Source organism: Megalops cyprinoides, chromosome 13 (assembly GCF_013368585.1).
Source record: "Megalops cyprinoides isolate fMegCyp1 chromosome 13, fMegCyp1.pri, whole genome shotgun sequence".
In the NCBI taxonomy this organism is placed as follows: domain Eukaryota; kingdom Metazoa; phylum Chordata; class Actinopteri; order Elopiformes; family Megalopidae; genus Megalops; species Megalops cyprinoides.
Window position 1 is genome coordinate 7,629,413 of NC_050595.1, and position 26,662 is coordinate 7,656,074.

The 26,662-nt window shown below is 43.7% G+C and overlaps 1 protein-coding gene across 12 annotated transcripts in view; it reads left to right on the forward strand.

Moving 5' to 3' along the window:
* Positions 1 to 3,157: 3,157 nt before the first annotated feature.
* The window catches only part of mical2a (microtubule associated monooxygenase, calponin and LIM domain containing 2a), a 47,969-nt gene continuing 24,464 nt past the window's right edge, over positions 3,158 to 26,662 (forward strand). For 3 of the 12 annotated variants that reach the window (XM_036543192.1, XM_036543199.1, XM_036543203.1), the window contains exons 1-5: positions 3,159 to 3,512; positions 15,771 to 16,134; positions 22,461 to 22,668; positions 23,388 to 23,504; positions 25,441 to 25,542. In XM_036543192.1, the coding sequence (XP_036399085.1) occupies positions 15,868 to 16,134; positions 22,461 to 22,668; positions 23,388 to 23,504; positions 25,441 to 25,542 (694 nt within the window). In that variant the 5' untranslated portion in view covers positions 3,159 to 3,512; positions 15,771 to 15,867. Of the gene's footprint in view, positions 3,513 to 3,663; positions 3,684 to 5,261; positions 5,296 to 15,770; positions 16,135 to 22,460; positions 22,669 to 23,387; positions 23,505 to 25,440; positions 25,543 to 26,662 lie in introns of those variants that run through there. The other 9 variants (XM_036543202.1, XM_036543201.1, XM_036543194.1 and 6 more) reach the window with 8 other exon arrangements.

Here is a 26,662-nt window from a genome sequence, read left to right on the forward strand (position 1 = left end):
AATGAAATTCTACACCAGAATGTATTTATTTTCCGTAATAACTATGTACGTCACGTTATTCAGCAGACTTTTGTTCCGTAGTATGTAACATTGCGTAACGCGGCGTATTAAACAATTGTATGTCACAAATATTAAATGTTGATAACCTTGTTATTTTAATAACTATAAATTAAAAATGAAACAATTTGATTGCAAGAAAAATACTTTCTCTCCATTGGCCCCAGGGCACAGTGACCATATTTGCATCTTGGTTGACTTGGTCCACTTCACTGGGGGCGTGCCATTGCTCATTTGGCTGTGAAGGATCTGCAGCGTTGGTTAAGTTTATGATCTTGGTGTGGGATGTAGTTTTTCCGCTTCCTTCAGACGCTGTTGGTTGGAGTGTAAGTTACACAAGTTTTCTTACGCCTGCGGACAGACCTTTCACAGTTTATTCAGCGTCATACAAGGAAGAGAAAGGGCAACCTGACATTTTATCGTTCATTTCTGCCTACGGTATAAATGTCTGCATCCATCCCAGTTCTTTTCTCATATATTTTGTGAATATCACTTCTTACTACCCCTTCTGACGTGGTGTTTTTCAAAGATGGACCCGGTTACCCACTCTTTATGTTGGACTTGTTCCAGCTGAGCTCACAATCAAGGCTGATTGAGCTGCCTGACGTGGTACCGATTTGGATTTGACAACGCTTAACAAATGTCGGCAGTTAGTTATCTGTTACACGTAGGGGTTGTCGGAAATGTGATTGTTCCATCAGGAGGACACAATTAAAGGTGTTTCTGTGAGTCATTTTTCATTTATATCTAAATGAGTAGCCTAATGCCGCCAGGTGGACAGACCGCCGTATCCGAACCCACTGCACGTGACAGCTGAGCATGTATAAACAGCTGTCAGCATGGCGAAATCACTCAGCACTTCGCAATTTAATGCTGCGCAACCGATATAGGACCCAGTCTGCTTCACACGTGCTTTCCTAATTTGGATTATGAAATCATGGGAGCACATCTGCAAATTCGATTATATATTTTTATCTGTTAGGATTTAAATGTAATGTGCTATGCGACGCAGTTTACTCTGTTTTACCGTTTATATTACGTTAATTGAATCTCATAATTTGCTAGCTGAAGCAGGCGTCATAATCCTCTCAAATAAAGACAGGTATTTTATTAATGCACATGTGCGTATTACTTGGTAGAGATGACCGTTCCCTTGGAAAATCTTGCAAGCAACAGGCAACGTGGACAGATTCGGAAAGTTGAAGGTTTGTGCGCCTCTAGATGGCGCTGTCGTTTCATTTTAAACTTGTGTGAACTGTTTCACAAAATAGATTGCTGAGAAAATGTTACTGCTATGAAACTCACGAACTGAAATTCATGAAATGTGTTAAATTACATGTAACACTGGTCATTAGGAATGCACACACATGTATTGGCCACATGCCTATGTGTACGCCTTGATGTAAAGAGGAAAGATGAACTCGACCACATACAATTTATTTGGTCCTGTTGCAGCGGTTTTGGGTAATAACTGAATTTGCAGTCACACTGAAATGGAAGACAAGTGCATGCACAGCCATTTCAGAGTACTATGGATTCGTTTACAATAGCCCCATGATTAAACCGGATAAAACGTCTACTGTGGCATACAGGATGTTTAACCATTGTCATTCATGGAATGATGAGTCCACACTCAGGCTGAACTTATGATTTACAGATGTTCTTAACCTGCATGCTTCCACTGGAGAGACTAGGCTATGTCTTGAAAGGAAAACATATAATATTTTTAATGTTATATGTATTTAATTTGTCTTTAGCCCTGTTTGTGTTTCCTGTCTGTGTTTTCCTCTTGAAGTATGTTGTAGCAAGTACGTTAAATTGAATTTATACCTTTATGTTTTGAAACCAAGATAAAGTAGAAGAACAGGAGAAATGCACATACCTGTTTGACAGGTATCTTATAATCTGTACATTTAGAGACAACAGGTGTGCTGCTGGGTTCAGCGTATTAGCAGGAAAATGCAAATGCAAGGTGTTATCCACAAGAGCTTTTTGCATACTGGTTGTAACTCAAGTGACTTGGGTGTGGAGGTGTGGAGCTATTTCCACTTTTCTGGGAAGACAATTTATATCCAGAACAGTAAAGCCTCAGAGGCCAGAAGGTGAGAAGCTGAAATGTTTTCAGTTGGCCACTCGTACCTTTCCACAGGACAGCTGCCACTGGGCAGTATATCACAAGCCTCAACATGGAGGACTGACAACTTTAGAGTGCATGTGTGTCTGGAACATCAGCAGCTCCGTCTCGGAGCTGAGGCCATTAGCCAACACTAGCTCAGTAGAACCATGTCAGTTTGTCAGGCCTAACGGACGTCGCACAGGTACATGTTTCAACTCCCAGGTGTCAGATCACGTCACGTTTGCAAAGAAATATAAGTAAAATGTCCAGTTCAACATTTGGAACCTAAAGCGTTTGCTGGGAAATGTTGAACTCAAAGAGTAGAAGTCTGTATTTGCGACTCCCAGTCAAACTGTATTTTCTCTTTTTGGGGGGGTAAAGGTGGGGTGCTTGCGGAGGGTAACTTGTAAAGATCCAGCCATGCAGTACTCCTTTTTAGATCGTTGCCGAAATGATTTATGGAGCAGCTGTTGATATTTTTATTTGGTGTCTCACTGTGTCCCGCGTTTGAGCACAGCCGCATAATATAGTACCGGCCAACTTCTCAAGAGGGTGCGCCTCTAAATCAAACGACGAATCAAGCCAATCTTGTGTCAGCATTTCATGCAGAACACACCGTTCTACCACGCTGTCAATACCACTTCCAATATTACACTTGGATACATCGAACACACAACTCAGAACTACTTACTAGTGGGTGTATTGATATCTTTTTATTGAACTAATTATTCTTGCTTTATCGCAATATGTCTCCTTTACTGCGGAAGTAAAACTTTTTTTATAAATGCCAAAAAGGAAACGAAAACGGGTGGAGGGAGATGTAGAATTTAACCACTGTGCCTGAACTTACCTGCTACCCATGAGCGAACAAAAAACAGGCTTTGAAAACATAACGATATAGCGAACTGAGTACACGCAAACACACGGACAAGACCCCTTGAAATCGGAGTGCTACTGAAGCAGTTAACATTCTCCACTTCCAAAGTTGCTGACAGATAATCCTAGGATTCGCCCTGCTCGGATCGTCATTCCGGGTGTCGGCAAACTTCCCTTTGGACGTCATACATAACACAGGGCAGCGCCGCCTTCCAAAAAAAAAAAAAAAAAAAAAACGAGCGGCAGAAGTACTCCGGATTCCCAGCTCCACCGTGAAAACATACCGACACTCAAAGTAGCTGATGGGAGAAGACGCGCTCACGTTTACTTTGTGCTCAGTGCTGCATAATATACCCCGAGAAAATCCGACATCGTGAATTTACAGACCCTCTTCGCCGAACGAATAAAGGAGATTGGATTACGGCACGTGTCACTGAAATTTAGACTGACACGGCAGGGTAATGTAAGTTTATGACTGACTGCTGTTCTATCTGGGATCAGTGCGTATAACTGAAAGGCCACTGTTCTTCCTACTTTGCACGCTATTCGCATTTTTTGCGCACACTCGAAAACCATACAAGCCAAATTGTGTGGCGTCGATATAACGTTTGATCAGGAAAATATTAAGTAACAGGTAAGGCAGCTTGCATGAGTTGCTGATGAAGTATTACGTTACTTTGCAGACCTTTTTTTCCAAATAGATCAATGTTCAGTAATTTGGACCAGAGGAGTCACAGTGGTCACATTAATATGCACTGAATTCTCCTTAAAACTTGTTCGTGTGGATTTCTAATTAGTCGCACTGTCAGTCCGGTTCAGTCTCATGTCGTAAATAAATTACACCCGCATACTTGGTGACAGGACGTATCGCTTAACAGTAGTCAATGGGTTATAATTTACATGCTGAATCATTAAACTAACAGTGGCGTTTGATTACAATGGACTTGGTGCGTTGGTTGATGTCTGATTTAGCTATATCAACTGTGGCTTAAATAGGCCTATGATATATATTGGATGAAACTGTTTTAATGTTACTACTTAATTTGGTTGTCTGGCTAGGTGGAATAGGTACATAAACTGAGATCTTATTTTTTAAACTGATGAGTGAATTTTCCAAACTGCCTTCATATAGTCACCCGTCAACGCATGGCTTCCAATAGCCATAGTTAAGGCATTAAATATGATTATCTTACTCCTTGCCAGAAATGGCAGTATAATGCTGCTGTAAAGAAGCATAAGGGTATTATAATTTTTAATCCCTTAAACATACAGTTGTGTTGTTAGCCCTATTCTGGATAGAAACAGTGGGAAGTCATCTCACGTATTTGTATGGGGCATTTTCAAGGTAAAAAAAATCGCCCGTCCTAGTGGGTTGAAAACTCCATAGTAGCTGTGGCTTAAAAGTGTTCATTGGTTGAGCAAGTCGTTTAATTTATAGCATGAGAATAACTGTGCGGAATGAGAATTACTATGCGGGAAGTGCCATCGCTTCATTGTCTTGTGGAGAGACGGGTCAGTCATTCTGCCGCGATATTCAAGAATGCATTTGCGTGTTTCCGTATGTCTTAATGTCTGACTGTAAACTACACTCCATAGTATTCCATTCCACAGTGGAATTTGGCTCTTTTAAAGTAACAGTCTCAGTTATGTTTTTTTGTCTTGTCTGTTTAAATAATCCACGGAGGTTTTCTAAGAGTTACCATGCCCTGTGTTGTGTCCATACAACTGACACACTAGTGGATTCGTTGACACTGCCTCAATGATAACACTACGTTAAAAAGAGACTGTTACAAGGGAATGGTTTACCAGAATTAATTGGCCAACTCTTGCAAATTTCTTTACAGTTAATTTCCCTACTCTCCTGTGTTGCACCAAGAAATGGAAATGGCTTTTTAAAGTGAGTGCAATTATGTTTGAACTTGAATGCTTCTTTGGAATCCTGGATTACTGTGGTTGTTGAAAACAGAGCAATTAACATTAAGTAGCTTAAGCACAAAAAAGTTTGCGCGCACATAATGATTTACCAGTGCCCAAAAGAACGTGATTAGACAAAGCGCTAAACAAGGTGTTTTTTTTTTCTCCCCAAAAACAGATTTTGTCTGAGTTTTAAGTACTCATTTTGGGCAGCAGGGGATGTGGAGTTGAGAGTAAGGGAAACTCTTCTTGGATACCACTGGACTCAGCACTATTGCCATTATTCAAGGAACCCAAACACATTTTAGCTGTATCAATGGGTAGCAGAACATGTAAGTATTGTAACTTTCCTTGGCTAAACGGGTGTGCACAGTGGAAAACCAAACTTTTTGCCTCATAGATAGCAAAAGCAAAGAAAAGATCTGGAAGTACTCCCCCCATCAAAGTTGAGAGAAAGAAAGAAAAATGAAATATCCCTGCACTCACAAATTTCATGTTTAGTAGTGGATGTTTTGGTCGACATGACCTTGGTCAAAATATGAGAATGGTTGTGTTGACCAAAACATTTGTCAGTGTTGCAGAGTTCATGAGCATGTGGAAATCCTTCCCTTTTTTTCATAAATTGTTTCTCAGAGCTTCATCAAATTGTACTTGGATTCAGAATTGCTTTCATTCCTGCACTTGAGATTGAAATGAATGCATCTCTTGCTCTGTTAGCTGATGAGGCTGGGCAAGACAGTAACCTTGGACGTGCGAAATTCCCAGACCTTTAGCAGTGCATGCCATTGGTCCCTTGGACCCTGAGTGTTAATCAACATTTCTGTTGACTTCTCACAAGCTGTAGTCTCTCAACAGTAGCCAGAGCGTAAAAAGCAAAGTTGCACAACCCCCGTGTTCTGGAATGAGACTAGCTGCTTGATTGACAGGCTGTCAGCATGGAATTGCAGAGGAACACACCAGAAGGAATGCTGCTGTTGAGACCGCAGGGGTGGCCCTTAAATGAATTGCACAGTACAGAGAAACGTGGAGAGGGGATTGCATGCAGAGAGTGAGAGAAATAAAGCCATTTTGAACACTTCCCTCAGGAGCCATAAACAATGTATTACCCTGCAGGGTGACCCACACATGAACTTTTGCCAAAGTACTGCCGCACACAAATACACAGTCTACAGGTGGTCAGGTTCAGGGACTACATTAGAGACTTTGACAACAAAGATGTGCCATGTTATGGCCAGATAATCAGTTCCTGAGTTCCTCCCATCCTCATTATTTCCTTCCTTTAGAGGTTCTGCTTGGGAACTGGAGGTTCCCATACTGTCTGCATTGCTATGCTAGTGATTGGTGTTCTGTTTTCGGACCAACAAATCAAACATTTATAGCTTTAACAATGGCAGAGATAGAACTTTCACTGTTAAGCACAGGGAGCTGAATTGAACATATGTAGTGTCAGCACTGAACAATGCTCCATGCAAGCTCTTATTGACCTATGGTATCTCATGAGAACCAATAGGTTTCAAACAGACAGTGGAAGGAATTGTTGTAATGTCTAACCAATTTCCAATGAAAGAACAGTACTGATGATAGCAGAGCAGGTACAGTGTTGAAATGTAGCTAACCCATTCCAGACACCAGATACCAGACAAATTCCTTTCATAGCTCTCAACATATGTGGAATTTCAACCTTAATTTATTTAGCCTTTATTGTTTGTTCTCCTGTCTTATATTCCTTTCGGTACCATACGCGCAGCATTTGACATTGAGGAAGAACACGGACCAATCCACCAGTTCTGCAACAGCCTGCATTCTCGGTTTCAACAGCTCTGAAGGCTTTATGGGTTTGTCAAGGTTAGCTGCTCTACATGTGATGAAGGTATGGCGGGGGACATGTGCTGACAGCGCTCTGACGTGTGGTGTAATTTTCCACCCCTGCTCGGATGAGCCATCATTTCCCGCACGTCTCAATGCTGTGACAGCTGGCAACGCGACAGGCTGGTTCTTGTGCCCCCGGGGGACGAAAGTCCTGCCTCTCCATGGGTGCCCCCGGGGGACGAAAGTCCTGCCTCTCCATGGTTTAAAATGCACAGAGCAACCATACCTTTAGAGTGTGCCACTTCCCAAACATCACCGTGAGCACGGGTGATGGTGGCGCTCTCTCACTTCAGGAAACAAAGTCTCGAAGTTCATTGTGCTGTGAATGAGACAGTGTTACAGTACATGCCCAGAGTCAAACAAATATATAGCTTTAGAGTCATTCATTCATAAGTATATTTTTTATTTTTTGTCTCTTTGGAATTGGCCAAGGAATGTTTAGGGTTGTCAAATCTGCGTACGGAATTATTACCTAAGTAAAGGTTTTGATGCTGTGGAATTCTCATTGATGCTTTCATTGCAGTGGTAGATGTTACTGTATATTTTGATAAAACATTTTAAGTTTTCTGGGTTTGGTTTGGCCTCTGCAGAAATTTGGTTTGTACCATTTAATCAACAGAAGGAGCCAGCCTTGAGTTTCTTGATCCTGAGGGTTCGAAAGAAGTGCTCAGATTTTTTTCTGGATTTAGGCTGCCGTTGAAAAACAGCACCCGGTAATGTTACACGTGCTCAAACAGAGATTGGCAAACAAATGAAAATATCATGGCATATGAGTAATGTTCTTTACTCATGCCTTTGAGCACTGTTATGTTGCCCTGTTATTTAGCACCATATTTGGTGCTTAATGTTATGGTGTTGCAAAAAGCCCTTAAATGGTTGTACGGTTTTTGTTTTTTTCCCCTGTCCTGGATTCATCAGCTGATGGTAGGGCTGTGTTGTTGTGCATGAGCCTTAGCAATCTAAGATGTGGCCTCTCACAGACTGTGGTGGAATTTAGATCTGAAAAGGAATGATGGGTGAGGAATAGAAAGAGGTCCAGCCGCGAGTCCATTGCTTCAGCTCAGTTCATTACTGGGTTACTGTTAATTCTCAGTTAATTACCGACTCACTGTTAATTAATAAGTATTAATTATGCTTTCAATTATTCTCAACAGTAGTGAAAGTTCTCTGAATCTGAAACTAATTATACGGAGAACTCTATTTTAGCTTTTGAATCTCTCTTGACTACACTTTGGCTTGTTCAGCCTGAAACATTAACCAGCCCACCTGACTGTCAAAAGTTACCAGCCAAGTTCTGATTGTGGTTTCCCAGGTAAAACCTCTTCAAAAAAATCTTCATTCTTTTCAGTGTATACTTAGGTTTGGTCAAAGCTTGATTTGCAGCTGTAGCTTGGGGGAGAAATTAACCACATATATGATTTACTTTCACTAACAAGCCAAGTTCCCCTTATTCCAAACAGAGTATACATGAGCAGTGCCTTTTGGAGGAGGCCACAGCGTCTCCTGCTGGAGTCGACACCCCAGCGGGGAACAGGATCCTAACATGTCAACACGTGTCGCAAAGTGTGTCAGTCGCTCCGATGCCTTCTGTTGGCAGACAGAGTTAATGCATTATGCGCCCTGCCAGCTGTCCTGCGGGGATGTTTTAGGCTGCAGGCGGTCTTGCTGCACTTGGGCTCAGAAAACTGCAAGCTGTCCCCTTCCTGTTTCCAGCACACTTCCTCACAGCCGCCCTCTCTCTATGAGCAAGCGTGCGTCTACGGTCACCCGGTCGTCGGTAATTTGAACTTGAGGGGGGGAGGGGGGTCAAAGGGACAAAATTGCTTGCTATATTCCAGAATCCTCAACGTGCAGAGGGCCGGTCTTGAGCGGAGTGACGGATCAGCTGACCCAGGCTGAACACAGAGCCCCGCCCCCCCTCTGTGCAGGTCTTCATCAGCACTATCTGTCACAGCAAACCTGAAACCGCACCATCAGAACTGCTGGCCTCCTGATAAAATAACACAGGTGCAAGCTCCATTCAGGGAGAATAATAGGCGGAATAAAAGGGTGTCTCATCAGATCTCTGCCAAGCGTGACCTCCTTGACAGATGACCTACAGCCCTTTGCATGGGAGAGGGAGGCATAGAGACAGCTGCTGGAGCATGCCAGTGAAACAGGTATTTTTTTCATGTGTTTAGGAGTAATTCTTGATTAAATGTAAAACAGTGTAACACCCAATTAATACGTACTCTCAGTTTCATTTGCTGCGTGTGTATGAAACAATATCCCTGATAAGATCTCAGCTCTGTCACAAGTAAGTGTGGCTTGAGATGATAACGACGGGACTTGTTGATCTGGCCCTGAGCGGTGTCCATTCTCCCTGGGTTCTTAGAAATGCAGGGAATTCCTGTGGAGACCGCAGGTATTTGTAATCTGCAGTCAAGTACACGTCAAGGAGCGTCGTTTGTGACCTGATGTCAAATCCATTTCCGAGTGGAATACCTGGTTTTTCATTGGCTGGGGAATGTCTGCAGGGTCATGCAGCATGGAACATGAGAGCTGTCTATTCTAAGTACGTGCACTCGTGATGTCACCTCTCGGCTTCACTGTCACCCACAGAGGCGCCGTGAAAAAAGGAATCGCTGACTGCCTGGCTACTGCACTGTGTTCTGCAATTGTATCAGAAGATACAGCGCTAGCACTGAGTTTTATGCCGTTAAAGACGGCTTATTGCTATGTTTGGTGAAAGGCAGCTGAAACTGAAGCGTGCTTTCCATTTAAAAACTGGTACTTTGTGGTTTGATACACCACTTCTGCCTAGGAGTCTTCACTTCTCCTTTTTGCAACAGTTAGGTCAGTGATAATAATGAAGGCCCATGAGGAAAGCTCAGTCTGATTCATAGGGCTGTTATACAGCAGTGCAAATGTACATACGGAGTTGATGAGGTTCAGGCTGTGGCTGCTCAGTTGTTTTAAATGAAATGGCCTCAGAATGCACCACTGAGAGACATCACAATAAGTTGTCCAGGTGATTAAGTCGGTCACACAGAGGTATCCAACGGCAGTTTTTGCTTTTGGACTGAAGTCTCTCCAGATAGATCTCCTGCCAGGAGAGACAGCTGATCAGTACACGCAGCTGGGTAGACTCCCAGACACCAGACAGTTCCCCTCTCCCGTGCTCCACAACTGACGGATTTTTCTCTTTGGATGATAAATGGCAAGCAGGAGCTGCTTAGAAAATTCATGGAGAGTTTTTGTGGTGCTCCCGGACTGCGCTCCATTGTTTTGGCTCCAGTCCTGGAAGAAGTGGCCACTTTTCTGGGAGTTAATGAGATACACAGCATGTGTTTGCAGGCCATGAAAAGAGCGTAGCCCTCTGGGTGCTCCGGGACAATGTCTGGGCACTGGAGAGCCCTGCTGCCATTTTTGATAATTCCTCATTTGTTTGTAAAGATTTTGACCCTGAATTTCCTCACACTCTGCAATAATGACCAGATTTGTGTGTTTAATTCAAAGCTCTCCTGTTACTCTGGTCCTGAAATCAGCTTCCCTTTGTTTTGGTTGATGGTCTGAACCCGCCCGCAGGACTGATCAGCTCCTCTTTTTTGTTTTGATGTCAGCCCTGTTCAGCCAACCAAGTGAATTTATTATTTTTGCCTGTGCTACTCTGCTGACAGGATTCTGTTAGGTCAACATCTAATACCAATAGTGGGTGTGCCTGTTGCCTGTTCTGCCTCTGGACCCTGCATTATTCGGCCCCAAAAAAGGAACTCAGAAGTTGCCACAAAAGCCTTTACGGGGGTTTATGAGTGATCTAAATTCCTCCTTTGTCCAGCATGTTGTATGCTGTGTGACCATGCATACTTGCCAGGAGCAGAGCTGTGTTAGCCAAAAGTCTCTTTCGAGGTTAAATGGTATAGGAATTAACATTGGCGCGCCGTGGGTGGGCTTGTTCTGGATTAAGAGTGAAAAACAGAACATGTCTGTGGGATTGTGTTTTAGTCTGGCACCCATTTTTATTATCCACCATAGCTTAGTTTGTGCCTTTGCCATGTGTGGTTCAACCTGCCATGCTTAAAACAAACTGATAAGAATTGTACTGTTTTTCTGCTGCCAAAGAGGAACTGCACAGGCAGACACAGCCACACTGTGCCTGACAGATGCAGCCACACTGTGTGGCTAGCCTTTATGAAAGGCCTTTTTTATTTTCTGTGTTTTTTTTGCGGCCCTCCCTCTTGATCTGGGACATGACAGCCCACGCCGAAGCAGGTGCATATTTCACATCTCTGAAATTCCTCTCCTGGAGGCTTGTGGCACCAAATCAAGCTGATAACATGTGTGCTGATAGCTGCCGTATTACAGTCTATGCAAGAGAGACTGCTTTGAATTCTCCCTGACAAGATCAGACATGCCATTTCATGGAGTTAGAACAAAGCCTTATGGGAAATACTCTGTGTCCAGAGATATATTTCTTTTTTGTAAAATAATTTCTTAATGTCCTATTTAGAGCAGGTTAGAAAAGATTATTTTATTTTCCTCAATTATCAAATATATGTGGGCTTTTAGTGTAACAGTGTGGAAGCTGGTACAAGCTCTCAGATAGCTCAGCCAGGCTTTTCGGCACCATGCCTCATGGGGAAAACACCATTAGTGTTTTTCCAAAGGGATGCCTACATTTATCTGTACAAAACATTGTATGTTGTGAAATGTGTGATTCACACTGCAGAAATGTGGTTGTACTGTGCTTATTCACAGAGATGATAAAAAGATGAAGACTGTGTAGTGACCACACTTGACTGGGTATTGAGAGCACTATGACTTTTACACAGGTGTCAGGGTTCTTGAGAAATGAGCATGAGTGGGGAAGAGATGTAATCTTTTGTGCGTTTTTCTTGGTGTTATCAGCGCAGGGTGTGTGTGTGTGTGTGTGAGTGAATCGGAGTGATTTCCATTGTGTCACATGGTAAACAGCACTCCATTCTGCATGTGATTCCAGTTTTTACAAGCTGTGCAGACGGCATTTGCCACCTTCTCATTATCTGTGTGTGTAATGGCACCCCATACCGATGGCTCTGATAACCACTTGCCACTTTGAGTTAAGCCAGGAATTCAAACCAGGTTTTGTGCTGCCCAGCGGGCGCTGATTCGTTTGACTGAGGCTTTCAGGACTACCATTTAAGTGAGACGAATGCATGCAAAAATGCAACACACCCATCTAAAATTTGTCAGAGATTTGAATCTTGGGATGACAAGTGGTAGTTTGGGGTAAACCAAGCCCAAGTCTAAGGGATGGTGTAAAATAGATTTTTTTCTGACACCATAAAATCAGGACATATCAATGTTTGTATGTATGTATTTTGTGCTTATTCCAAATATCTGCATGTCAGCAAAAGGGATGACTTTCTTAACTCCGCAGTGGATTATTTTTGGTATGAAATCAGTGTGACTATGATGGCTCTGAAGCTTACAGCCAAAACAGAAGTTTCAGCCCTTTGTCTTACAAAAAGTAGAGGAAGCTTATGCAATATGGAGACAAATGTTATTTTTTCCTTACAGTACATAACATCGGCCCACAGTTAGAGCAGACAAAGGAATGGTCTCTGTAACGGTCGCCTAATTTCAAATACAGCACCACACCCTTTAGTTCCATGGGCAGTTAATGGCACAGAACACAACACTCTTCTATTCCATTGCATCCAGTGCTTCTCTAATCAAAAGTATATTGTATACGGGCCTCCCTTAAGCAAAGAGCTGGTAATCCATTTTCAACAGTTTCAAAGATATGTAGACATGCCAGAAATAACTTGCATGTACAGGGAAAAATACTGTCCCCGTTATGAAAGGTCCGACGAATTAACATGCTCCTTTGTGACACATTGCCTGAGGCTTGGTATGTTGTAATGACCCCACCCTGGCCAATGAGAATGCTGGCTGGGCGTGGCTATGTTTGCTGCTGATAGGGCAGTTTGACTGCAACTGGAATGTCTGGCTCAGGAATGTCTCTCATTTTTGTACATAGAGGCCTGTCTACGGGGGGCCTACAGAGACCACCAGGATGTCCTGAACAAAAAAAATTGCTGAGTCATCTGTTCAGAGTGGGGCCTGGGAGTTGGAGAAGTGTTTTGTGGTCCAAACTTCTAACCACTATGTTGGAGGCTTTAACTATAGCTGACATGGCTGGTGTGGCCTTGTGCAATGTACCTAAATATCCAGGGGTATGAATGGATGAAATGCAAAATTTGAGCTGCTCTCTATCACAATGGACAAAGCTGTCTGCTAAACACATGCACAATGTATATTGTGATATCAGACTTGTGCCTTAGCACACCTGAATGTGGGCCTTTTTATGCTGACAAGAAAAAGCCCAGGTTAAATGTGACCAAAGCCTGGCTTTACTGTGTGCTCAACAGCAGTCAATTGCTCTGCTTTAGTACAATGTACAGTTCTCCATTAACCGCTCATTGGGTGACCTTGGGGTGTTTGGGTTCACCGCACAAAAGACCATTCTGCTATCAATATTTACATTTTACATAATAAGGCATGATTATGCACCAAAAATAGCAGAAAAGCAAGAACGCAATCTTGGTGTATATTCCGGCATGACTGAAAATGTTACAGCAGAGAGAGACAGATGGTGACTGATATGGTTTCTGGCTCTTCCTGTGAGATATCCCACAATGCCTTGCGCTCAGAACTGTTTTCTATTGATGTAGTACTGGGAGAGAAAGCTACACTTCCATTAAAATGACTGTGTTTCACAGTATATGACTACATACATACAAAGAGGCGATGACTCAAACAGAGGCCTAGTTTAGTGGATTTATTTTTGTTTTAATCTGAACCCGCTCATAGGCACCAGTTTATCAAGTGTTGTGGACAGACTGTCCAGCAGTGTTTTAGTCTTTCAGTGCCTGCTGCAGAGCGGAAGATGACAAGTTGAAGCGTGGTGCCAAGTTTGATTAGGTTGCCAAGAGCTCAAATGCCACAAGTCTGTTGTTTGGGGCAAGGGGACCAGTACCCTGCAGGCCAGACTTTTCACTTGTTCAGATTACTCACACATCCTAATGCAGCCACTGACTGATTTGAACATGAAAGGGCTCCTTTTAAAATATTCTCTACCCCAGAATACTCAAGGGTGATAACCCTCATCTGATTTTCTGCCTTGACTGGATATTCAAACTGGCAGGCGGGTGGTTCAGCAAAGAAGGGGGGGGGGGGGTGGGGGGGAGGACTTTTTTCATGTGCCAGTTCCATTTTTAGACATACTGGCATTTTCACAGGGCTATTTAATGCATGCTTTCTAGAGTTCATCGGTGGGTTGGAAAAGTGCTGTTTTATGCAAGGGTTTATTAATGCCACTAAAGAGAGTCTCAAGCTTTTTAAGGTGCATATTAGCATGTAGAGTTATGCTACTGAATTTCTTTGCAAACTGTTACCCTCAACAGGACTAAAACATAGTCATTAACATAATACTTGTCATTGTTTAAAGAAAGGTCACACTTAAAGTGCATATTTATGCTTTTTAAATGCTAAAGGCATTGCTATCCTTTTTAAAGCAGTGCTCAGGTAGTCAATAGGTAAAAAATCTGTTCTGAATTAAAAATTTGTAATGAATTAATTACAGTTGAATAAGGTGTAATGAACAAAATGGTTTATCAGCAAACAGAAAAGTGCATTAACTGCAAACACATTAACGATGAGTTTAGTAACTCTTAGTTAATAAGTAGCAACACAAGTGTATTCTTTAAATGTTTACTAAGAGTGTAAATGGGTCCTCAGAATAACCTAAGGTGATCCAAAGGAGAATTTGATTGATTGTGTTCTTTATGATACTACAAATTTCATGCAGTTGCATATATGATGCCAAGTATCATGTTACTGTATCATTATAGTTTCAAAGTCTAAATTGTGTCAAACCTACAGTATCTAATGAACTGACATAAAAAAGCAGCTGTTTAGTTAAAATTTTGCAGGGGCAAAGAAGGCAAACATGTATCTGTCTCTCTGTTTTTTTTTTTTTACAGTCATTAGGAGAAAGCTGCAAGTCGGACATTTTTTTCTGCCTGCGCTCGTAGAATTCAGTGTCTTGGGGTATTGCTAAATCAGGTGGTGGAGGCAGTGATGTGCAAAGGGTAGACAGGCGGAGTGGGGGCGTCAGACGCCATGGAGCCACCAGCCAGTCTGCATCAGGCCTGGCAGATTGTCGGGAGTGGAAGTGATCTCACAGACCGTGTACTGAAAGATTACAATGCCTTACAATTGCGCAGAAAAATTCACATTCAAAAACCTTTGTGTTTTTCGTGGGACAGGTACTGTCAGCTCACATTCTCTGACTCTTAAGTGTTTTGGGCAAGACTTTTTTTCTGGCACATTTTTGGGAAGATTTCTGGGGCAAAATGCCTTTGTTCTCACGCTCAGGACTCAATGAGTCCTATTCTCGTCAAGTAGTGTAGACTTTAAAGTAGATAATAATATGGTTGTCTCTTAAAACATTATATAACCTGCAGTCTATTTTGAGCGATTGAAAACTGGCCAGTGATTTTGGAAGTTGAATGTTTGCGGACAGCGCGTTTATTGAGACGCATCAATTCTCATTTAGCGTGTGGTCTTTTAACATTTTCTTTTATCATGTCATACTGTTGCTCTTCAGCCCAGATTGTCATACAAAATCTCAAGTACATGCGTCACACTGAAATGGCTCCAGACAGGAAGTCTTGGTGAAGAATTAACACAAAACGTAATGAATGACTCACCGTTTGTAGTGAGGTTTGCCGCAGTAATGTAAAAAAGCTCACTACCATCTGGTCAGACTGAGAAATTGGATTTTTTCAGTCCATTCAATCCACGTTTTGAATAAACATGCTCTTATTTTGTGATGTTGTGTAAGCCATCTGTAGAGATGCCCATGGACCCATTGCCTGTGACATGCAGTGTGACATGTGGCTTCCTTCACCAGTTTAGGTTGGGCATGCCAGGAGCAGCCAGACGTTCAGCGTAGCCACTGAGCTGCTGGAGTCGGAACAAGGGGGCGAGGGATCGATCCGGCGGTGCGGATGATGGGGGAGACCGAGGACGAGAGGAGCGCCCAGGCGGGGCAGCTCTTCGAGAACTTCATCCAGGCGTCCACCTGCAAGGGCACCCTGCAGGCCTTCTCCATCCTCTGCAGGCAGCTGGAGCTGGACCCGCGGGACAACAGGAGCTTCTATGGTGGGCTGAAGGCCCGGGTCACCTCCTGGAAGGCCAAGGCCCTCTGGAGCAAACTGGATAAGAGAGCCACCCACAAGGAGTATAAGAAGGGCAGGGCCTGCGTGGGCACCAAGGTAAGCCCCGGCACGGGCTTCACTCCTTCAGTCAGACACGCGTCTGGCACGGCGGGTTTTGGTACCACGGGTTTGGTATTGTGCCCTGCATTTCCTGTGTAATCTGCACAACAGCACATTCTGACACAGCCTGTCAGGAAGGCTGTGTCAGTATGTCAATATCAATAAGGAAGAGGGACAAGGCGATTTGAAATGGACTGAGATTCTTCTGACAGGTGGAGGTGGGACGTTTTTAGACAGAAGGCAAACATTACATTCATTTAGCAGATGCTCTCATCAACTTCCAGCACAAAAGAACAGAAGTGTATCCATTCAAGCTGAATGAACAACAGTATCAGACCAGGCTAACAACACTCCCAGACCAGTGACTGTGAGCATAACACTATTCAAGTCGTACGACAAGTTAACTTGTGCAACCCGACTGGATAAGGGAAGCCAAGTATACAACCATACAGTAGTCATGAGATTACAGAATCAAAAACACTTCAGGCCCAGTGATTTGGGTGGCATATTTCCTTTGTATTATTTCATTGTGTGAGTAGTTTGTGTATGATTATTAATTTTGGGTGGCATATTTCCTTTGTATTATTTCATTGTGTGAGTAGCTTGTGTATGATTATTAATTTGATCGGATCTCCTCTGTACCGGTTTGTAGGTGCCTCTCCTAACTGTTGTTTTCAGGCCCTTCATCCACTTATTCAGTTCAGTAGAAACCGCTTTCTCATGAGTGCGGTGGCGAAACAAGGCCCATGACTAAAACAATGCCAAGCTGCTAATTCGAAGCTAACCCCGTCCAGCCTTATTAAATTCTCCCCTTAAGGTGCACTGCAAGCATTCCAGTATGGAGTAACGACTGACCTGCCACACCCAGTGCCTGCAACCTCAGCTCACCTTTACAACAAAGTACAAAATTGACACAGTAGACAGCGCTTCCGAAGTCTGATTACAGCTTGGCCTGCTTTTGCCAATAGCAAGGTCTAACTTCAGTTCACACACAGATGACTTTAATGATGTATTCAAGCAGCTGATTGGACAATTTCCTCTCTCCCTGTTTTGATTGGCTATTTAAAAAGAGAAGGTAAATCTACTACACCAATCTTTTGCTCTTTGCTAAAGCTTGGTCCTTCTTTGTCCTCCGGTTTGTATAATTGGATGTTATGTTGTTAAAGGAGGAAATAATTACCCCCTTTAGGATGTGAAACCCTGTAATTGGGCACATCACAATAGAGGACTTGAGCCATGCTCTGTCGCGCTGCGCCGCCATCCGCCCAGTCTGGCTCCCAGCATGCCTTGCAGAAGGCTGAACAGACACATCAGATGTGTGTGGTGAGGGCAGGGGGGTGTGGCTCCCTAAACAGAGACCTCTGGCGAGATCCCCCCCAACCGCAGACGGGCTTGGGTCTCGGGGGGTCTCGTCCGGCTCTAAACTCTCACACACACTTCTGCAAGGCCAGCACAAATACCTCTCCCCCGCACCCTCGTCAAACGATTCCCAGCCACTCCCAAGGCAATGCGTCTTCAAGGGTAACCGTGTGAAAAACTCTTACAACTGACACAATCCGTCACCACAATGTTTTGTTTTGCGCATAAAACGGGGGCGATCACTCAAGAAGAGAGATTGTTTTTACTGGAACGGCTCAGGGGGAGGTGGTCTTAGCCTTTATTGCTCCTTCTTAAAATGCTGGATGGACTCACGCCAATTATATAATGTATGCTGTTTAAGTGGTTTAATGACCTGGTGACAGGTTCTGCTACCAATTATAAAATGCTTTGTTTTTGATGTGAGAGGAATACAATTATTCAGAGCTCCCAATGTTATGATTAACCTTTTGTTCAGACCCACATTCGCCTTTACAGTATGTCTTTCCTTTCATGTTTGTTCATTTTAAGTAATGTCCTTGGACAGCTTTGTAAGAAGGCATTGTTTATGAAAGTGGCAAGACTAATTATTATTTGTTGGATTATAAATAATTCACTGTACGTGAAGAGACAAGTTTAAGACCTTGGATTTATACTGGGTCTGTGCATTTCAGAACCTCTATCACAGAAATGCAGTATATATTCTTGAATAACAGGGGAAAAAAATCTAACATTCTGGGAAACAGAAACGGAGGATTCTGAAACTTGACACGGTCTGAAACCGTTTTTTGATTCTTTTCCCAAAATGTGTCATCTGATAAAAAAGAGGAGGATGTTACTGGCCAGTGAGGTCCTGTCTGCTAAAGATCACTCCTGATTTAAAGCAAGCTATGTGTACATTTGCAATCTAGTCAATCCATCATGAAGGCAGTCTGATGTACTTCAAGGGCCACTTGCACTCTGGCTGGTTGCACTCAGGGTGCTGTGATACCATTGTGCACCCAGTCAAAGAATTCCTGATACAGCTGTAGTCTCCAGGAAATATAATCGTGCTGGCTTCATTTTCTTTGCACAAGTCCCTGCTATGAACGACGTCTGTTATTAATCATGCAATTATTGAAACTATCTGAAGCATTTGTCCATGATAAACCATTTCAGACATTTTCCCATTCTTCAAATTTTTTTCCAAGATTCTTCTCCTTCGCATCGCCTTTGGTGCATTTCACATTACATTTACATTTACATTTATTCATTTAGCAGACGCTTTTATCCAAAGCGACTTACATAGGTTACAGTTCTTTACAATGTTATCCATATATACAGCTGGATATTTACTGAGGCAACTGTGGGTTAAGTACCTTGCCCAAGGGTACAGCAGCAGTGTCCCAGCGGGGATCGAACCGGCAACCTTTCGGTTACAAGTCCTGCTCCTTAACCACTATGCTACACTGCCGCCCTGAATTTTGTGAATTTGTACATTCACAAATATAAAAGCTGCTGCCAGTCATTTTAGTCTTTCAGGGAGATATACCTTTCTATGCTTTGCATCTGCTTTTATACTTGAATGCCTTTGTGATCTCCCAGAAAACCTTCTCTTTTAGAAGTTCTTGGTAGCAAAACAATTGGATACACAGTGTGAGAAAGAGACATTTCCAGGGTGGTGTTTGCATCCAGTGCCAAATTCAACAGAAAGTCTGCTGCAAATATTCTTGACACAAAGTTCGACTCACAGAATGTAAACTCTTTTGGTTGATTCAGAAATTTCTTAGCAGGGGAATACTTGAAAGTGGACTAGCATTTATAGATTTTTTTTTCCTGTGCTTGGAATACACAATTATTTCTGAAATGCAACCTCAGTCATTACAGCAACATTTCATTTCCTGTGTCTAAATGTATACTGTTGTCTCACATATTTTGGTGCATACCAAAGCTATGACTCACTCTGGATTATGTCGGCTTGGAGGACTGCTTTATTAATTATTTTTGTGAAGTGTTGTGTCGTTGCTACCTGTTGAGAATGTAACAGAGGCCTGAAACCAATAAATATAGACAGAATAAATACAATGACTTTAATCTGACATTTAATTCTTAGCCCCATGTTTTCTAGTTTAGAAATGAAAATTTATTTTTAAAAATGCCAGATCTACTGCTCCCGCCTTCCAGTGGATGTCTTCTTTATTATAGGTTAGGATGTTAAGTATAACTTCAGTGTCCCATAATTACAATTTCATTCTTTCCTTGTAGAAATCAAAGTACAGAGTAACTCCAAATCAAATGTGCAGTAAATTGTACTAACTCCCAGTCAGATAACCCCCTACATATAGCGTTCTGTACAGATTTGAAAAGAAACACTTGGTTGAAGCAACTTCCTCAGCCCTTCCTTTACGTAGCTGATGCCTCTCTGACAGGGTTGCCGATTTATTTTGGTGCTTTCCTAATGGTCTACCTCACCTGATTTAGTGCTTAAATCTGAGACAGCATGAGTAGGAGTCTTTGTCCTGTGATGCCCTGTAACAGAGAAGTGAAAGTGGTCCCTTCAGCTAAATTACTGATGACTTGTTTGTTTTTAGTAAACCCAAGTGCATTCACAATTAGATGTGTCCCTGTCAGTCTGACTCGCCGGGCCTGCCTCAGTCCTTGTCAAGTGTCTGCTATCATCTGCTGTGCAGCTGTAGCTGAAGGGCTCTCAGTGATTACCACTGCATTAGAATATTTCAGCCAATGGCAATCCTTGTTGGCTTCTTACTCGACCAATAAGATTCTGTTCCACCCCAGTTCTAATTCTGTAGGTAGAATGTGATACAGAAATGCCAGTGTTCCACAGGGCGGTGTTGGGCGCTGTACCTAATAAACCAGTCAGCTGGGGGGTAAAGCGACCCCCAGGCAGCTCAGTCTATTCCTGTTTCTGCTGGAGGCTGGCCACTGACGGCGGTCTGCAGGGTGTGATTATGGGATATCGGGGGAGCGTTTCCTCCATAGTGTGCCCCACGCTCGGCAGGAAGCTGGCTGATCTGAGGCAGCAGCCAATGGGCAGGCACCGGGCCCACAGGAAACCCCTCACCACGGTGATAACGCTCTGCAGAAAGAGAGTGGGGGCCACGTGGACAAAAACAACTGGGTTACACCGGTTGTAGTTATGAATGTGGTCATTGTGTCGCAGCGTTATCAACTATCATTGGACTGTCAGAGAATCATAACCAGTTTACAAGAGACTTTGAGGAGTGGCACATTGTGACTGTAAGTAATAAAATGGCACCAGTTAGGCGTGCCTTCTGTAAATCTGTCAACTGGCACAGAGGTATTGCTTAACACACCTATCCTGTCTGAGCGAGTGCCTTCCCCAACCGTGCTAAAAGTGTCCATCAGCCTTAACAACCCGTTGTGATAAAAGGAGCACTTGGAAGAGGAACTGGCACTAGTGCACACACCTGAAGGATTGTCACGAAACGAGCACGTCTCAATCCGCCCAGACCTCTCAGCAGTGTTGATTCCGTCGTTTGGACTCCACACTCTTATTTAGGCAGGGAAAAAATGAGTAAAACTCGATTTTATTTTCTCTGCCCGGCCGCAGCGGTCCTTTTATGGTGTGTTCTGAGCAGTGGCTGCGGCGAGCTCCGTAAACAACACGCAGAGAGCCCTTTCTCAGCCAGCATGTCTGACTGCGTTCCTCACAAGGCTGCGTAAACAATGCAAGCCCAAGTCTGGGGACCCTGAAGCTAATGATGGGAAGGAACAGGGCTTCATGGAGACCATGAACAGATGGACCTATCGTGTGTTATCAAAGATTCACTGCCTTGGTCCAAGCATAGTGTTATGAGGAGAAGATTAATTCCGATTGGTTCGTACGAGTTGATTGTTGTCCGGACCTGGCAGCCCCACTCCATCACTACCTGGAAACCCACATCATGGCAATGTTGTGCTGGTTGTTATGTTCAGTGGTCCAGCCATTGTGGGGCAGGCCTCATAACAGGAAATGTGTTCTGCTGTATCCTTATAGTGGTGGTCCTGCCTGCCTAATCTCTCATCTGTTTTCCATATCGGGGATGGCTGGGGAATTCTATGAAATGCCTGGCATAAAATTCACAGGTCACCTCAGGCCTGATGCGTGTAAATTGGAAACTGAGTGGCCCAGTAGTGTACATGCTGTTCCACCACCGTCCTCTTTCAGTTGTTATCACAGCTGTGAAATTAAACCATGTCTTCTTCATTGCAAAGACAGTCATCTAGTTACTTCTAGAGCTATATGTTATGCTGGTCAAACACACACACAGGGAAGGTCACATTAACCTACAGCTATTGCATAAGTGGAAGAGGTAATCAAGAGGTTGCCATCGCATATGTGCTTATGAGCTTGTTCTCTTGTGAGATACTGTGATAATGTTCACTTGTGAGATACTGTTCACTGTGAGCACCCTTCACTCACCAAAACAAGTTCCAGATGACGCTGTACCTCTTGAATGCATTCTCAGAAGACTCTGGTAAAGGAAAGCCTGACTCTGTGCATATTTCAGTGGGAGAGATTTACGAGTAGTGGCTTTGATTTGGCAAGGCTGTAATTATGCCTGAGGATGAGGTAATCATACTTTTCCATCTTTGATTTTTATTGAATCAACAGAACAATGCACCAGTATAATGTCTGTATGGGAATAGAGGAGTATGTGCTATGCAATGTCTCACATTTTCATTATAATTATAATGAGTCTTGTCAACTTTCTGCTTCTGTTATAATTTAGAAATCTAGTTGTGTTGTGTACAGTGGTGAATGTACTTGTAAGGCCTTCTGGAAAAGAACTTTGAAATAATAATATTGAATGTAGAATTGGCAGTACATTGTATTAGCAGTAGAATTTCTAAGTATACAGTTGAGGATGTTGTCTGTATAGATTGACTTGTATATACTCACAGATTTGTCCTGGCTGCTAATATGCATATTAACATGGCGGTCCCTTGTCCCACCTACCCCTTAGTGCTTGATCATCGGAGGGGGCCCCTGTGGCCTTAGGACAGCCATCGAGCTGGCCCTGCTGGGGGCCAAAGTGGTGGTGATCGAAAAGAGGGACACCTTCTCCAGAAACAACGTGCTTCACCTCTGGCCCTACACCATCCATGATCTGAGGGGCCTGGGAGCCAAGAAGTTCTACGGCAAATTCTGCGCTGGATCCATAGACCACATCAGTGAGTGCTGTTTGGGCGCAGCCACTGTGTGACCTCACCCCCCCATGTCTGAGGCTTACAGGCCCCCTGAACCAAAGAAGAGAGAAAAAAAATACTCTGACCTGTTCAGATTAGACTCACACAACTTCATGTTCAAATTGTTCATAGACAAGATTTCTCTGGCTGAATGTTTCATTTTCCATTCGGTTTAAATTTAACTTGTTGGAAAGTCTATTAGGAGGTTTATCCTGCCTTTGAGAATTGGGTTTGCCTGCAGTGTCCTGAATAACACAGATCCTGTTGAGTTAAGAAGAACACAGCCGTGACATCAGGAGTAATGAAATGCAAATTCAGTGTGCATTTGATCCATAGCTCTGGGTAAAATCCAGCCTCCCGTATCTGCGTAGGCAGATATCAGGTAATATTCTGTGAGTGGGTCTGGACATGTTAGTCAGTGATATGCCACTTGCTGGGGGCTGTCCTGTTCACACAATATCAAGGTTATTAATACCTGCCGAGGGAGAGAATGCCTTTTATGTTAAGTGATGGGGGTTTGAGTCAGAGCTGGTGACCTTCAGTGGCAGGCGCCAAAGGCCATATGGGAATTTATAGATATGCAGACGAAATGTGCAAACAACCTGAATGCAATGCTAGTGTAGGACGCTTGGAAGGAAGCCCATGGGTGTGTGGAGGTGCTCCAAACACAGAGTCCTAACACATATCCTGACTGTGTTGGGCAGGTATCCGCCAGCTCCAGCTCATGTTGCTGAAGATCGCCCTGATTGTGGCCGTGGAGGTCCACGTCGGGGTGGAGTTTGTCAAGCTCCTGGAGCCCCCTGAGGACCAGGAGAATGAAGGTGAGCGCCTCCCTCGCCGCCACGTGTAAGACGAGGCCCCGCCCCCTTCACCGCAACGCCCACCTCAGGGAGTAACACGGCTTTTTGAATCACCTGCCCTTTCGACTTTGCTGACCAACTGTTTGGACTGTTTGTGTGAACTGGGTTACTTGTTTCACCTGGTTTCACTTCACCAGGGGCTGGTTGCCAAATTACCATTTCATCCAAGGAATCAGCCCCTTACTGTTTTGTCCAGTGTCTGTAGAGAACCATCATTTGTGAATTTTTGAGAAGGCTAGTAATAAGGGGCTTGCAATAATAAAAGTTGCTCTGGTGCTGTACCGGTAATTCCGAAAATATTCATTTTCCTCTCTGCCTTGTGTCATAGTGGCGTTAGATCATTTGAGACAGTGGGAAAGCACAATACACAACGCCAAGCTGTCTCATTGTGTAAATACATCCCTGTATCCCAGACGACACTGCAGTAAACAGCAACATTACTGTCTTGTGTGAACGGCCTCGTTAATTTCTCAAGCATATGCAAAAGGAAAATACCTTCTGGAGAAATGACTGCCACTGCATATTTAGATTACATTACATTACATTATTGGCATTTAGCAGACGGTCTTATCCAGAGCGCCATACATTGGTTACAATTTTTATACAGCCGGATATTTACTGAGGCAATTCTGGTTTAGGTACCTGGCCCGAGGCTACAACAGCAGTGCCCCAGCAGGGAATTGAACCAGCAACCTTTCAGTTACAAGCCCTGCTCCTTACCTCTATGCTACACTGCCACCCCTAGGTGTGCTTATTCAGATGTAACTATTTCCCTGTTCCTCATCTCATTTTTTGGCTGCTCCACTTTCGTTCCAGAGGCAGGTTGGTTTGTTTCAAGGATAAATCAGCAAGTTAATTCTGAATTAGGTTTATTGAACTAGAGGCAAATCTCATCGTTCCACCCTCACCAATGTGTTTCTTGGTGGTGTGACGTCTGTTCGAAGCACGTATTGAACAGCGGGCATTGAGGGCATTTAGGCTAGTGTCTGGCTATCTGAAGTACTTCTCCACAGGGCCTTGTCTTTTCACTTGTTGATTAGATTCTGGGGCGCCAGGTCACAGGCTCTTCCTGCGTGACCACTTCAGTGAGGCTATCCGTGGACTGATAAAAATAGGAGCGTTCCCTAAATTAGGCAACAAGAGTCGTCTCCTCTGCAGTACTGACGTCGTAAGCAGTGCCCTTCAGGAAAATGTATTCTTCACCCAGCGATATTGTATTGCAGTGATATTGAGAAGGTTTCCATCCCTGCCCCCCCCACCCCACCCCCACCCCAAATGTTGTCACCTCGCATTTGAAACACAATGAACCCTGTAGCATTGCTCCGTGTGTACTGGAAGGACTGCATTTCAAAGGACATGCATAGCTTTCATTTGGTGCACTGTAATTTGGTAACTGAAGATATTTCTGGCTTACGTAAGGTTTCACACGTCAGTGGGGAGGCGATACTGTTTCTTGCCAGGGTTTTGACCTGCAGGTCTTGATTTTGAGTGTGGGGCTCCATGATCCAGCTGTGCCCTCAACAAAGGAACTTGCCCCGTGCTCCAGTTAAACCCTCATCCACTGACAGGTTTCTGAATTTCTACATACGGCTGTATGCGCTGCCGGCTCCTTTACAAAAGCTAAGCAGTGCTATGCTGTTTCTCTTTGTGGGAGGTTGTTTGAGATAAGTGGGCCCATATCCTGGAAGTTGCTGATAAATGTCACGAATATGACCTCACAGAGTGTAACTTTGTAAAGAAGAACTGAGTAAATATTTAGCTCGTATTCATGCTCCCAACACGTCCGCTGTGGACTCTGCCCTGTAGGCACTGATAAACGCTCCGGAATGGCCTGTGTGAGTTTGGACCCTGCCTCTGTTAAATGCACTGTTGCCCCCCCCCCCCAACTCTGTGCTAGGGCCCGGATGGAGGGCGGAGCTGAGGCCAGCTGACCATCCCATCTCCGAGTTCGACTTTGACGTGATCGTGGGGGCAGACGGACGCAGGAGCACACTGGAAGGTGAGAACACATGAGGGACTCCATGAAGTCTCTGTTCATCTGCATTCAGTGGGTTTAAGATTGAAAGACATAAGTCCAGCATGAGTCTATAGTAGGCGCTTACCGTGTCCTGATCTGTTCCAGAAAATGGAGCTGAGAATGTGACCACAATCATCTTCAACAGTACATCTATGCCTTGTACTGTACACACAATTACAACATTACATCATGAAACTCAGGAATGGTGTTTAATTTCCTGTATTTATGGGATTTGAAAGTACGTGAAAGTAGAGTGACTATTTTTAAGTATGGGGTGACCAACCATAATCGCATGGATCGTGTTCATCTGAAGATGGATGCATATCATTTTCTCCTTCTGATCAAATTCTTTTCCTAAAAAGGGAGATTTTTTCTTTGAATAATGGGCTGATTGGCGTGTCCTGCAATCACAAGATGCTTGAAAAACAGAGGTTTTCCGTCTGACTGCACTTCTAACTATTTTTCCAGCCCATCTGGGGGGACGCTAAGTACACATCAGATCGTGCCCAACTAATCATTTGAAAGGAACGCAGACTCTTTGAGAAAGAATGAAGCGACCAGGGGGAAAAGCCGTAGTGAATTAGCACAACAGTAGTGGAGCATTTCTGGCCTGTGCTCGAGCGCGATCCTTCAGGAGGATTTTGCAATCGCCGATGAATGATGTGGTTGGAGGTGCCACTGGGGGCTTGTGCTTTTTGACCTCTTGTTCTTCCTGTAGACACCGTTCTTTCAGGGTGGTAATAATGACAAATTCACTGACACACAATGGAATTCCGGTGAGGACTCACCCTCATTTTCAAGGGAGTGGAAACTGTAAGTGACTGAGCACCACGCATTGTGGCGGCGTGGTGGCGCCCGAAGAATTTAACAGCTCAGGTGCAGCATGTGGTCAGATGACTTTGTGAAAGTCTGTTGGCGTCATTTTGCAGTTTAGTCACCAAGAAAAACAGGAAGATGAATTTGAGATCCTAATACATATTTCCATTCAGACAAGAGGGTTCAAAGTACAGATATGCATTTTATATTAAGAGTTGGAGAGATTTTTGTAAATTTTTACCTTAATTATAAGCCCAGCAGCAATAAGAACTCAAAGCAATGTGGC